General features: G+C 44.4%; 1 protein-coding gene across 1 annotated transcript in view; it reads left to right on the forward strand.

Moving 5' to 3' along the window:
* Positions 1-14575, forward strand: part of ITPR1 (inositol 1,4,5-trisphosphate receptor type 1) — a 167873-nt gene that overhangs the window by 76262 nt on the left and 77036 nt on the right. The window contains exons 29-38 of the mRNA XM_086756031.1: positions 817-954; positions 2468-2593; positions 2964-3164; positions 4650-4901; positions 5440-5565; positions 6323-6451; positions 9540-9660; positions 10302-10486; positions 11800-11948; positions 12327-12438. Coding sequence (XP_086612157.1) covers positions 817-954; positions 2468-2593; positions 2964-3164; positions 4650-4901; positions 5440-5565; positions 6323-6451; positions 9540-9660; positions 10302-10486; positions 11800-11948; positions 12327-12438 — 1539 coding nt within the window. The remainder of the gene's footprint in view (positions 1-816; positions 955-2467; positions 2594-2963; positions 3165-4649; positions 4902-5439; positions 5566-6322; positions 6452-9539; positions 9661-10301; positions 10487-11799; positions 11949-12326; positions 12439-14575) is intronic.

Below are 14575 nucleotides of genomic sequence, written 5' to 3' on the forward strand. Positions count from 1 at the left end.
CATTGTGGAAACTATTTGCTGAGTAATAACATATCCCAGCTTGAATGAGAAGCCAGGAATATAACAAGCACGAAATGTGTATTCTTCCCTTAAGAATGGATTAGTGAGAAGCACGACGTTTTGCTGCTGTTTCAATGGTAACACAATATTTTTATTGTTAGAGGCTACGAAGGAAGTAAGCAAGTGGAGAAGCTATTTAAATTGCCCTGTCCCAAGTACCTTGCACTCAAAACCACCGTGCTGTTGAAATTTAATTTTCAAAACACCAGACAAAGAGCGTGCATTGGCGCGAATGTGGTGTTAGCTCATGGGTTTTCTATGGCACTGTGCCGTGGAGTCCGATGCCGGGTTTGCTTGACACGGCTGAATTCTGCAGGGCCAGCCCTAGTCAGAGATGTGATGGATGGTTTGCAGGCTGGTAAACCACCAGATGTGATGACAGCTTTGTCGCACTGCTTCCCTTGCCTGTGGCAAGTGGTGCAAGGCTGTGCTGGCTGCTGCATCCCCGAGGAGTGCCAAGGGGGTGGTGGGTGCCCCTCAAAGAGGCAGCAGACACCATTGCTTCCTTCCTCCCCGACCTTTCCCAGTCACTCTGGGTTCCAGCTCCATCCTTTTGCACCTCTACTGATGTTGGAGCGACCAGGCTGTAGCCTGCTTTTACCTCCTCTCCCAGAGACCCCTAGAGTTGATTTTACTACCTAGAGCCACTCTGGTTCATGCAGATGCGTTTTTCCCCGTTGCTGCTCTCTGGGAGCTGCCTGGCATGTTCTGAACTAAACCCCAGAATTTCAGCTCTGACACAAGTGTCTTCTCCAGATCCTGCTGCGACTCAGCAAGCTGTGTGTTCAGGAGAGCGCCTCGGTCAGGAAAAGCCGTAAGCAGCAGCAGCGCCTTCTGAGGAACATGGGAGCTCACGTGGTTGTACTGGAGCTGCTGCAGATCCCTTACGAAAAGGTTGGGTTTCCGTACGGTGTTGCCTTGCTTCATGTCGTGTTGGCAGGGTTTTTAATAGCTCCTCTGAATCTTCCTGAACCTTCACCTTTATCTGGGATTCAAAGAGACTATTTTAACTATTCACACCTCAAAAGTGAAGTCTCTGAATATGCAGTGTGATGCACTATTTCCTGAAGAAGCACTGGTCCATCGTAGCTCAGAGTAAGACCAAGGCTCAACTCTCAGCTTCTCATGGGACATGTGCTGCCTTGAAGTTAAGCTGTGCTAGTGGAAGCAAGACCCTCGTTGTTGCTACAAGGTAGCTGTACGACAGCCATCCCAGGAATGCTGTGGGAAACGAGAGTGCCTTGTCTCCCACGGGATTTATCAGCGGCTCTGCCCGGTAGTTAGACACAGACTCTCCAGTTGTAGAGTCCCAAACTCCCCCTTAGAAATCAGTAAGCATCAACTGACTGTCCAGGCAAGGACTGCTGTTCACAATTAGCCGTATCAGAGTGCCATGTGATGTCAGGCGTGCAGTTTGAAGCCCACTTTGGCTGGGCTGCTGTTCGGTTGGCGCTTGCACAGCATGGCATTGTGCTGATGAAGCACACCTTGTGTTCATCACGTTGCCTGCCCATTAGTCACAAGAGACGGATGCTTACCGTGGCACAGGTGAGGGTGCTCTTCACGTTTTCCCAGGCACTCTGCTGTCCTCTGTTTCAAACTCTGCAGGTTTCTGAGAACCAATAATTCTAGGCAGAAGCTTTGATTAACATTAAGCTAAGTCTCATGCTGTCTTGGTTCATATTTTACTAAAAACTGAGCAGCAAAAACCCCCTTCACCACATCCTGTCACCTTTCCATCTCATGCATATGAAAACATACTGGGCAGGCAGCGTGGAAGGGGCTTCACCCTGGGATATATATGAAACTCCTTAAAAATAAAAGCAGACGCTGATTTTCCAAATGGCATTTTATACCATGAGTGGACTGGTAATCCACACTGATGTCAGAGGAAAGGCACCGATTCCTGAACGGTACTTGAAAGCGTGCAAGTAGCGTGTGGATTCCAGTAAATACAAATTGGGCTTGACTCTTGCAATAATAACTTTCCATCTCTGCTTTGCCATGAACTGCCTGTCGCTGCCGAAATGCATTTCAGCAGAACATGGCAATCTTCCTGTGTAGCCCCAAGGTGATGATGTGTGGTTTGGCCAACGTACTGGTATGTTCAGAAGTGTAAAAGTGACTAAAGCACGTTGCTGGCAGGCTTGGCCATGGAGTATGCAATTTTAGAGAATAAACTACTGTAATTTCTATTATGGTCTTTATTTCTGATGATCTTTAAAACCTTGAAGCAGGCCAAACTCATCCCTCGTGTCTGTGAACTGGGCGGAGGTTTGTTTTTCTTCGGAGTGTGAGGGACGTGACGGTTCCCTTGCAGAGCTGGAGCTGCGGCTCATCCAGTCCTCACCTGAAAGTGAACCTTCAGATTCTTTTTAACCCCATCGTATTTGTCATGCAATCGCAGGCTGAAGACACGAGGATGCAGGAGATAATGAAGCTTGCACATGAGTTTCTACAGAACTTTTGTGCTGGGAACCAACAGAACCAGGCATTGCTGCACAAGCACATAAACCTGTTCCTTAACCCAGGGGTAAGAATAACCTCATGCTGTGATTTTTCTTTTTTTTTTTCTAGCAAGAAAATAGAATGGATTGTCCTTGGTGATCGCCTCTGGGCCTGTTCTGATGCAAGATTAGTTGAAGGGGTCACGCTGTGTTTTCATTGTAAAGTTGGCAAGCTCTCTTTGTTTAGGACAATTTCAGTGTAGAAAGTTCAAGAGGCTGAAGTGGACTGAAAAATGGGCTTAGATACGAGCCGTTGTGTTGAAAGATTAGGTCCTCGGAGATGTTCTTTTCAGTCCTGCACCTTGCAGGAGTGTTGAGTTGATCCTGAGCTCTCTGTGGGCTTGGTGGTTTGTTTATTTTCTAACTTCTTTTTTTTTTTTTGATCCTCTCCATTAGATTCTGGAAGCGGTAACAATGCAGCACATTTTCATGAACAACTTCCAGCTTTGCAGTGAGATTAATGAGCGCGTTGTTCAACACTTCGTCCACTGTATTGAAACACATGGCAGAAACGTTCAGTACATAAAGTTCCTGCAGACAATTGTCAAGGCGGAAGGAAAATTCATTAAGAAATGCCAAGATATGGTAATGGCTGAGGTGAGAGCTGCAGAGATTTCCAATGTCTGAACAGAAGTTTTCGCATACCATTTGGTGAAAATGACAAATTGATCCTCTCGCTTCTGGGACTGCCAAGAAGCTGACAGTTAGCTCTCACGATGCAAAAAGAGCATACAGCTACCAGAAAGCACGGGCTTTTCTGTGACTGAAGGCTTTCAGAGCTCTTCACCTGTAATAGGTGTAACGAGTGGTTGGTCATTAATGATACCTGCAAGTTACTTTCCAGGATTCTACGCAGCAGCATAAGGGTGGGCTAAGGAAGCAAGGGTACCTTTCCCTAGCAAAATTGGCTAAAAGAGAAATAGTTTAACTTCCAGATTACTCATGCAGAGGGAAAATTTTACCATGGTAGTATTTTGATGGGAATTTCTTACCTTACCAAGATACACAAGACATAAATGTTCAACTGTTTAAGTGCTGGGCGGGGTGGGGGGGAAATCTGAGGGTCTTCAGAAATTCAGGTATGTGGGTAACTGGGAAATTGTGGTGTCAGGATAGAAGGGAGAGGTAAGAGAAGGTTGAGTAAGTCCCTTTAAGTTGGATATTGGATGTGGTCTGTTCGCCAGCGGATTTGCATACCTGATGGGATTTTTATTGGCCTCTTCAGCAGGGGGAGCCCAAGGATCAGATTTGTCAAGCTTTGGCTTTTGTGTATCAGTCTTACTAGATTGATTGAAGATCTTCCATATTTGGTTGTTCAGTTCAAAAATGGTTTCGTGAGCTCCTCAACACAGAGTCAAGCTTGCAAGTTGCTCAGCAATCTGCTTCCATAGGGGTCAGCAGCTGCTGGGAAAAAGAGGTTGCCTTGGGGGTTGCCTTCTGCGTTCTCTAGCTGTTTGCCGCAAACGCTGCGGGAGGACAGCCTCAGATCCTCCAGCTGCGTGCTCAGAAGTGCTCAGCCCAGAGCAGGTCTCTGTTTACTTGTCCTCCTTTCCTTCGTGGAGTTACAAGAGGTCTGAACCGCCCTGAAAATGTGGCCATCCAGGTCTCAAATGTGAAGCTGATAGAAATCTTCAGTGTTGTGACTTCACATGTCACTCGCTAGCCTTGGAAAATCGATTATGTTTGTTCAGAAGGGCGGAATTACCGAGCCCCACAGTGCTCCCATGCGGCGTGCCCCTGGGACGTTTCTCTGAACGAAATGGCATGTCTACAGCTAGCCATGCTAAACAGTCAGCTGAGGCAACATACGTGAAACGAAAAAGCACAATGGAAAGTCACAAGATTCCTGGCACAACTTCTGTCTAAGCAGTCAGTTAGACTGGCTTTGAAGTTCTTCAGCAGTTCAGAAGTGGTAAATTCTTTAAGAGAAAATGTCATACTGAGCCCTCTGTCCCATGAAGGGAGCACAAGAGGAATGCCCAGCTGACTAGCTGATCGGGATTTGCACTAACAGTCAGCCCACAGATGAGGGGAGATGCACGGCCTTTGATCTTCTGATGGAATATTTTTCTTTCTCGGTAGCTGGTGAATGCGGGAGAGGATGTCCTAGTGTTTTACAATGACAGAGCCTCCTTCCAGACTTTGGTGCAAATGATGAGATCGGAGAGGGACCGGATGGATGAGAACAGCCCACTGATGTACCACATCCACTTAGTAGAGCTGCTCGCTGTGTGCACGGAAGGCAAAAATGTCTACACAGAAATAAAATGCAACTCCCTGCTTCCTTTGGATGACATTGTTAGGGTGGTAACCCACGAGGATTGCATACCTGAGGTGAGGGCTGTTAGAAGGAACTGGCCTTACGTGTGTTCAAGATGTGCTGACTTTGGGTGGGAGATGGAATATGGGGGAGTCTGGCCTGGGAAGGGGCGTGGTGCAGGTGGGCACTGAGCTGGGAAGCTGGATTCCTTCTCTGGTTCTGCTCTCGACAGCCCCACTCAATCTGGATAGTTAAGTTAAATCCTTTTAGACTTGTTGCCTTGCCCTTAAAATGGGGATGCGATGTTGTACCTGGTTGTTTTATAGGGCTGTTGAGGCAGAGGGGTTTATGGAGTGTGCTGCTAACCCTGAACCGATGGTTCTGCAGAGCTGGAAATGGTTATTATGCTGACGTTTTGTCTGCAATAATCCTGATGTTTTTTATTGGATGATGTCTTGCTATTCATGGCATTAAATTTCACCAGTGCTTAAATAAAAGGAAGAAGTAGAACTACAAATGATTTATGTAGCAGTTTTAATGCAATGTTACATTAATTCATAATACCATTCAGGTTTTTATTTTTTAATGGTAATTTTTTTTCTCTGCTTTTAGGTCAAAATTGCATACATCAACTTCCTGAATCATTGCTATGTGGACACCGAGGTAGAAATGAAAGAGATTTACACCAGCAATCATATGTGGAAGCTATTTGAGAACTTCCTGGTTGACATCTGCCGGGTAATGACTTCTGTGTCTAGGAACTGCATTCAAGAAGCCTAAATGAACCTATTTCGTATAGAGCAGTGAGAAAAGACATAACAGTGCATCAAGGCAATAAGTACATATTGTATTCCTGCATATTGTGTTCCTTCAAATTTATATGTGCCTTCTCTTCCTTATGCCTGTGGATGTCATTAGTCATATTGGATGGAACACATTAATATTTTCCTTCTGAAAAGAAAAAAAAACAACACAAACCTCAGAAAAACCCCACACCCTCCTTCTTTGTCTAATGCCTTTTTCTGTCCTGCCACCTGGCTTGCTTATTCTGGCCAGGATAAGTGATCTCCTTTCTCAGAAATAGTTGACGTTTTTTGGCAGGTCAGGACAAATTTTTTCCAAGCTTGGCATTTGTTTGACCATATGGCTTTTTGCCTGGGATTCCAAGTATTTCCCCGTACGAAAGCATTACACCTCAGTCCTCCCTACCCTACTACTTTCTTTCCTTTAAGGCATTCTTTTATTTTTGTTTTTTGGTTTTGTTTTGTTTTCCCTTCCTTCTAAACATGCTATATGCCAGCACGTTAAAACAGTCACAGTGTTGGGCTTCTGCTTTCGTGTGTGCTGGAAATCCAGAGATCCAAGTGTCATAAATACCATGGTGGCAGGGAATTGCTGTGACTAGGACAATGCAAAATCAAGAATTCCAGTCTGTAACACTTGTTAATCTGCCTTGGTTGAGCTGGTTCTGATCTAAGAATGAATTGTCTTGCAGGCTTGTAACAACACCAGTGACAGAAAACACGCTGACTCCATACTGGAGAAGTACGTGACAGAAATAGTGATGAGCATAGTCACCACTTTCTTCAGTTCCCCATTCTCTGATCAGAGCACCACTTTGCAGGTAGGAAATTGTAGAGAAGCAGAAAAGTGAAAACATGTTGCAAATGCAATTATGTACATTCCACTTTGGTTCCATTTACGGGTTAAAAAGAAACCTGTGTGTTTTTAATGGGGAAGCAGATATGTATTCTTTGTGACTGGGATGTTTCTTTTTCTGTAGAAGTGGAAAGATTTATAGACTAGGGTAGAGATGTGTTTCTGGAGAGGCTGAAGTGTCACATTATTAGTAGATTCAACTCCTTACTACCACCAAGATCACACAGGTCTGGAGAGAGTTTCTACATATCATTATCAGGTTCCAGGTGAGAAAATCACATTGCAAGTAGGGAAATGAGGGATTTTAAATATGTTTTTTGTATTACAATTGCATCTGAGGGCTCTGGTTGTCCTCTTTGTGGCCACAGGTCAGAGTACAGTTGAATAAGATCATGTGGGCAGGTGCAGGAGAGCAAACAAACTACTTTACTCAGCGATAGTTTGGCATGCCAGCTGTCTAGCAGTGGTACAGCAGCAGGAAGTTCTCCAGAGGGCCATGAAGAAGGAAGATAAAGCTTTGGTGGCAAGCTTTCCAGACAGCAGCAGAGGGTGTCGCGTTACAGGGGGTGCAAAGGTGATTGTTTAAAGAAAGCATGTTTTTATAGGAAGATTCTAATTTCCTTTGAAGACAAAAATTTCAAAAAAGCTCTACTGTGATTCATTAAGCTGAGTAATTTTTGTCTTATACAAATGTTGGGGAAATGTGGAGGAGAAGCTTGAAAGATTTGTAGAGTGACAGAAGGTAGAGATTTCCACTGCAGAACAGCAGTGTCAGGACGTTGCCCTGATGTTTGTATAGCAGCACAAAGATAACATCGTTCTTTTGTTCATTAATAACTTTTTGGGAGGAGTGTGGGTGGAGTGGTCAGGTGCCTGGCAGGTCTGTCAAAAGCCTGAGCATAGTAGTTGTTGAAACTTGATGGAACCTCATCGTGCCAAGGCAGTTCACAGTGCAGACTCCAGGTTTGTCACTGAGTGCGACTGGCAGCAGGGCAGGAGGCATCTGGTTCCCAAAAGCAGCCGTAAAAGGGCATCTGGCAATTTGACGTGTCAGTCCCTTTATTAGGGTTGTGTGTGTTAATTTTATGTGAACAGTTCTTGTTTGGTTTCTCAATCTCTGTCTAGCAGGGTGAAGTAATTTATTTCACCTGTTTTACATCTCACTTGATAGCTCTGTGTTCCTGTCTTTTCCTAGATTCATCTTTCTTGTACATCTCTGTTTCTCTCCCTTTTTCTGCCTGTCAAGCCTTTTGCCCATAACGGGGCTCTCCCATTGGAGGAGTATGGCCAGCTGGACCGTACATCACTCCTCCGGGTGGGATTTTCCTCTCCCGTTTGAGATGCTGCAGGGCAGTTTGCAGCCACCGCTATGTGATCTGGTGCCGCTGTCTCCCTAGGCGAGTGACCGTTGCCACTCTCCTCTGCGCTGCCTTTGGACTCCGTGACTCCCTGACTCCCTGTCCTTTCTGCCACGCCTTGTCATCTCGTTTCTTCCCATGCGAGCCTCTTCTTGTCTCATGCTTTCATGTTATGGCTTGTTCAACTTAAACTGTACCTCCTTTGAGTCAAGACCAGCCTTGCTCATTCAAGGAACACCTTGTGCGTTTGTCATGCAGTTCAAATGATATGAAATTAGGACAACATAAATATGTCTTTTCAAAGAACAGCTGTCCAAAACTGTCCTGCTTTACCAGTACTGTTTGGCCTTTTTGCCTCCGAAGGGTGCTGCTGCCCAAGGCTTTCCTTCGCAAGTGTACCCGGAGGCATATGGAACATGGAGTAAATACCTGATTTGATTTATTGACCTAGTTTAAACAAATGAAATGTCTTTGAAGGTTTTTAAGACCGAAAAGTCTCTAAACGTGAACTGGAAGGAATATGTGGGTGGCTTAAATCCAAAAGTGCAGGTATTTTCAGAGCCCTGGGAGAATACTACCTTCTGCCCTGTTTTGGTGTTTGCCTTATTTCTAGAAAAGACAATAGGTACTTGTATTGTAGTAATTTTTGTTTCTTTAATTTTGATTCTCCTTTTGTACATTTCGTAATGGTGTTATTTGATGACTTGATCTAATAGATTTAGTTATTTAATAGACTTGGCTTTTTCATCTAACTCCACTTTTTTCTTACAAACAGGCGTTAATCTTGACCAGAATAAAAGAGGTATTTTTTCACTGGTTCCTAAGTCTTGTGGGCTTTGCACTGTGGTGTAGTTCACTTAGCTGATAGAAACACTACATAGCTGGTAGACACAGGGTATTCCCTCTCCATGTAGGTTCGTTTGAAATATTTAAAATACTGTTTCCTCTACAGGTAAAATAAATGAATTGTTCTACTAAGTAATTACTGTACAAAACCAAACAGGGAGTTTTGGTCAATATTGTTGGGGTGTTGCAAAGATGAAAGAGCAGAGCTCGTGTGTGTTGGAGTAGTTCACCTATCTGTAGTGGAAGATCACTTGCAAAATACAGGGCTGAAATCCCACACCTTCATTTTCGCTGCTCCCTAGCAGCTGTAGCGTTTACCACTAACTACTACCTGTGTCTGAAATAACGCACACACACAGCTGGTTTCTTCAGTAAATTAGATACCAGCTAATAACACTTGGAATGATGAGTTTTCAGCTCTGGACCTGTGCTGCTGTTTAGCCAAGAGCAAAGTCCTGTGGACTATTGAGTCAACTACTGGTCAGCGCTAAAAGAAGAATCTCTGTGTGCCAGGTTTGCTGATAACTCTGATTAAACAGATGAAGATGACTGCTAATTTCCTTTGCTTAGTCAAGCTTCAATTACGGAGGCTTTCTGCTTTAGAAGCTATCTATTTAATATTTCCCTTCCAGCCTTCATTCCCACCCTTTCCGTTCGGTTGCTGATGGCGTGGTAGATAAGCTGTCTGCAGCATGAAGTTGCCTAACAAGTGGATGCAGACCAGTCAGAAATGACTGGTGTGCAGAGTCACGGCTGAAGCTGGTAACCGGTATTACCTCCGGGTGATGCTGATACAGCTCAAGATGGCACGTTGGGTTTGATTTTCATTTCTTTAACCTTGTGTTCCAGACTCGCCAGCCTGTGTTTGTACAGTTGCTGCAAGGTGTGTTCAGAGTTTACCATTGCAACTGGTTACTGCCAAGCCAAAAGGCGTCGGTGGAGAGCTGCATTCGGGTCCTCTCAGATGTAGGTAAGAAATGGATGTGATCAGAGCTAACTGCTGCAAGCGTGGTCCTCCAGCACGTGCTGTTTACATGTCATCTTTCCAAAAAGAAAGCGCAGTTCACTACCTGCAGGTGCTACTTGCAGATAACTCGGAGCCAAGGGATAGTGCAAAGCCGGAGTAATGTTGATGTATTGTCATGGTTGAGCAATAGGTGTTGTCGTCGTAACCTGAAGTGCTTTCTCCGTGTAACCTCAAAACTCACTGCGGTCCTGTTGAGCTGCAGCAGGGAGATGGTTTTGTGCTGCTCTTCCCAGTAATTTGCTCCACTTGTAGTAGCAAGAGGAGTAATTTGTACTGGATATGAGGCCAAAGTCTATTGGATAGGTGTACGTATGTGTTAGCATGAGATGTTGGGAGTGTGTGTGTAAGGACAGATTCCTGCTCCCACAGTTTGAAGACAGTAAGCAGCTCTGAGGTGTGGAAGCCCTGAAACATAATGCTGTAGAGAGATCTGACCCATTACACAGGGGCTGAGGACTGTGCTGTTCAAAGTACACACGGAGGAGGCTGTAGAAGGAATTGCAAGTAGAGGTTGTTGTCTTCTTGCATGGATTGTAGTACATGGGCTGAAGGAATCAGTTCTTACTGATTTTGGCTTGTTGCAGCAAAAAGCCGTGCAATTGCGATTCCTGTGGACTTGGACAGTCAGGTGAACAACCTCTTCCTGAAGTCTCATAACATTGTGCAGAAGACTGCCATGAACTGGCGAATGACTGCCAGGAACGCTGCCCGCAGAGATTCGGTGCTCGCTGCCTCCCGGGATTATCGGAACATAATTGAGAGATTACAGGTGACTCCACAACACCCCTTCCTCCTTTGAGGAGCACTTACTTGCATGCCTACACAAAAGGAGGAATTACTAAGTATAAAGACATTTGGGAATTAACTAGTCAAACTGCCACATGATAATCAAGTTAGCTGATACCAAATGTAATAATTCGGTAATACAGTGTATAAAATCAAGTGTAAACCATTGTATCACAACAGGTAATTGAATGTGCTCCGCCAGTGAGTATAGAACTACTCATCCTAGGAGGTAGTGGTACCGGAAGTATTCTCGTTCCCCCATTAGTAATATTTCTTTGATAAGACAGGACTTTTTCATCATCACAGCCTTCCAGACTCCTCCAGTGCTTTGCTCCTTGTACACCAGAACACTCTGTGATGAAAGGTGTCACAGCCCTGCCTGGAAACCGCTGCAGAGCTGGCAATAAATGGATGTATCGGTTCCTTGTGAACCAGCTGCAACCACGGTCATTCTCTGAAACAAAGCGTGTGCATTCCCATACTGGTTTTGCTAAAAAGACTGTTTAAACCTAATGCTGCCTGTTAGAAATAGAGACTGATGTGTTGTAGCCATATTCTGTGTTCAGATCTGTAGACAATTCAATAAAACCTTTTTTATAGCAAATGAAATCAATCATCTTGAATGACGCCTTTATCCTTTGAAGGTTCATCCTCTGTCAAAAGCTTTTTCCTGCAAACAGTTCTAGCTGACTTCACGTAAACTTACGTTACGTAATGTAAAAACAGTGCCCAACCCGTTCTCATTGAAATAGCTTCTCCCTCTTTATCCATTCCTGTCTGTTTGCCATTTCAGTTTGATTAAACTTCCTCTCTGGCTTCATAGCTATCTCATATTTTCTACTTGTTTAAGTATTAGGATAAAAGTAGCTTCATTTTTAAGGTAGCTGCAGTTTTCCAAATGTCAAGGAAAAGGGGAATAATTTTATTTTTGCATCACTTTAACGGTAGTAGATTTTTGTCAGTGTGTGTAAGCATAAATATCCTGATCGTTATCACAAAGTTCCAGTGCAGCTGTGAATCTGCATTTTTCTCTATTTCCTGTACCAACAAGGGCACCCACAAAGATGGGGAGGGTAGGAACTAAGACTGCTGGAAGTCAGGGCTTCCTTTCTGAAGACAAATATTAAACAATCAAACTGAAAGTTGTATCTGACCAAATTCTGAGGTCTTTAATCTAGTTTATCCAGGCAGGACAGACCTAACTGTCCTGTCTCACTCCTATTGTTTGTAAAATTAATTTGCATATAAATTATATCCTTAATGTTTGTTTAAAATCCTGTTGTGATTGTATTCTAGGACATAGTGTCAGCTTTAGAGGATCGCTTACGTCCTCTTGTCCAGGCAGAGCTGTCAGTGCTGGTAGATGTGCTTCACAGGCCTGAGTTGCTCTTCCCGGAAAACACGGATGCCAGGAGGAAATGTGAAAGCGGAGGTTTCATTTGCAAGTAAGTTGTCTTGAAATCTGGCTTGCTGGAAGGGTTTTATGTTTTGCTTTTTCGTTATTTCCCCATGCCCTGTGGAGTGGTGCCCTCTTACCCAGCTTTGTAAATACTTGATATACTTGGAAATACTTGTGAAGCGCAGTATTTCGTGGTGTGGTACATACAGTCTGTCTTTGGAGGGGGTTGAGGGGAAAAGCTCTTGAGGATGAGGAAAGACTGTTTGTTGTGTCGCACTTGAGAGAGCGTTCCCAAGACAGTTGTGTAATGGCATGATAATAAAACTTGTTTGCAGCTTAAAGCCATTCAGTAAGATAGCCACGTATATCTGATCCCGTTTTTAGAATATTGGCACTAAAATGAAAGGTGGCTGGTTATTTTCAGGTTAATAAAGCATACGAAACAGCTGCTAGAGGAGAACGAGGAGAAACTGTGTATTAAAGTGTTACAGACGCTCAGGGAAATGATGACCAAAGACAGAGGCTATGGAGAAAAGGTACTGAAATTTACAGTTCGTCATTCTCTGTTAAACACTGCCTGTCATTCAGTAAATGAAAGTAAAATTCTCGCTCTTTCAAGCTGTATTTTGTATGTGTAAGCACTTCTGTACTGGATCAGGAACAAAACATTTTTAGTCAACTAGTAACTTCAAATATAATTTGAAAGGTAAGCTTGTTTCTGTTACTTCTACTTTAGACTTGCAAGTTTAAGTATAATTCCTGTGGTTGCTGGCACTGTAAAAATACCTAATTTCATTATCTTTTTATGACAGATACAACCTTTTCATCAGCTTTCTGGGTCTAGGTTACTCTTCGTGAGGTCACATAACCTTGGAACAAGAGGATATTTTGTAGTTTAATTTACATTTACATACATCTGAGTCATCTTGTGAATTATAGATGGAAACCATCTGTACATCCACCATCTTTCCCTTTCCTACATACAGCTCCTTGTTGAGAAGAACATTTTTCTGTAGGTACAGACCTACTCTCCCTTTTTATCAGAACAGTGTGTGTATGTGTGTATGTTTGTGTACCTCAGCATCCCTGCAGTCAGTCTCAGAATCCTAGTCTCAGCTATCTCATGCGTTTTTAAGTGCCCCAGGTTATTACCCTGCCACAATAAACCCTCCTGGTGAAGGTGCTCATGAGTCGTGGAGAATGGCCAGTTGGGATCAGGGGGAGCAGCGTGTGGAAGAACGCTGGCTGCAACTGGGAGCCCGTGTCCAGGAGGAGGTGATGTCTCATATGCAGTTCTCACTTGCAGTAGGGTTTGACGTTGTTGCGTAGTGCTAGATTCGCAGCACAACAAGGCAAAGGCTTTAGAGGTAAGATAGTTTCATAATTGTTTATCGCTGTAGCTGCAGCCGCAGGGGAGGGAGATGCTCTGAAGGCAGAGGAACCTGGAGCATCGCTGGGCCTGCTGGGATGTGGCAGGTGATGCCTGCTTTGGCCAACCTTAGCTGGAAATGAGAAGGACGCCGGAGCAGAACATGCTGCTCTGCTGCCAGTCCAGCAAGAGGCAGGCACTCGCACACCGCAGCACAGGGACCTGCAGGAGGGAGAGCAAAGGGAGCGAGGAGTGCCTGTGGGTGTGCACGTGTGTGGGGGCTGGTACCTGAGCACGCCCAGCTGAGCACGCAGCAGCGCCCTGAGCGAGCAGAGACTCCTAGGAAAATGCCTGAAGGGCAGGGATGGCCAGCGCTGTACTCCCTGCCCTCCCAGGGAACGCTCTTCCTACGTGCTGCTTCTGCCTCTTGGCTGTCAGAGGTCCAGCCCGCGTCCTGGCCTCTGCTGCTGCTTGGCTCTAGACCTCCAGTCCCACTTAGGCATTTTTATTTTTTTTCCACTTTCCAATAGCATTTTTTAATCAACTCACTGACTTTGGAGGAGTGCCCTGATCAACTGCAAGAAAGAAGCATATAGATGTGAGATGAGAAGGAGAGCAGGGTAAGCAGGAAAGGGCAGCAACTGCAGGTTACAACCCACTTTCAGCACATCGTCCTTCGCTGCTGAAGCGGCAGTGTCCTGTGCTGGGTCATAACTGCACAAGATGAAGCCTTGTGGAGCCCTTCTGTCCTCTCTTTAGCAAGGGTAGCGTGCTGATATTTCCTGATGTCCAAAGCTGGGGGTGTAAAAGATTCGGTGCAATCGTAGGTTTGGTTTTACACTTGGTTAACACATCAGTGCATGTTCTCCTGTTAAAAACAGCCAAGAGAGACTGTCCAAGGTCACCTTAAATAATAGAAAGGGTGGATGATATATACTCTACACCAACAAAACCCAAATGAAAGCTTAGAGGTTGGGTTTTTTTTTGTTATAAATGCAATATGCCACTCTAGATTTTTCTAAATGAAAATACGTTTACAGGAGTTCTTTATTTGGGCAATGCAGGTGACACAGTATTTCTAGAAGACGCAGTTAACCTAACTTGCACCATTCAGGTCATGGAGAACCCCACAAGAGTCTGAAAATCTTCCAAATGTAGAAAATGCATCAATTTCTGAAGCAGTTGATCAGTTACATAATGCGAGATGAGAATATGCTTGCTTGTGAAGTGGATTTCCGAATGTGAAAAAGCAGCTCATGGCTTACAGATAGACTGCTAGTGGTAGTGGAACAGCTTTTACTGTC

Source organism: Chlamydotis macqueenii, chromosome 10, assembly GCF_036417535.1.
Source record: "Chlamydotis macqueenii isolate bChlMac1 chromosome 10, bChlMac1.mat, whole genome shotgun sequence".
NCBI lineage: Eukaryota > Metazoa > Chordata > Aves > Otidiformes > Otididae > Chlamydotis > Chlamydotis macqueenii.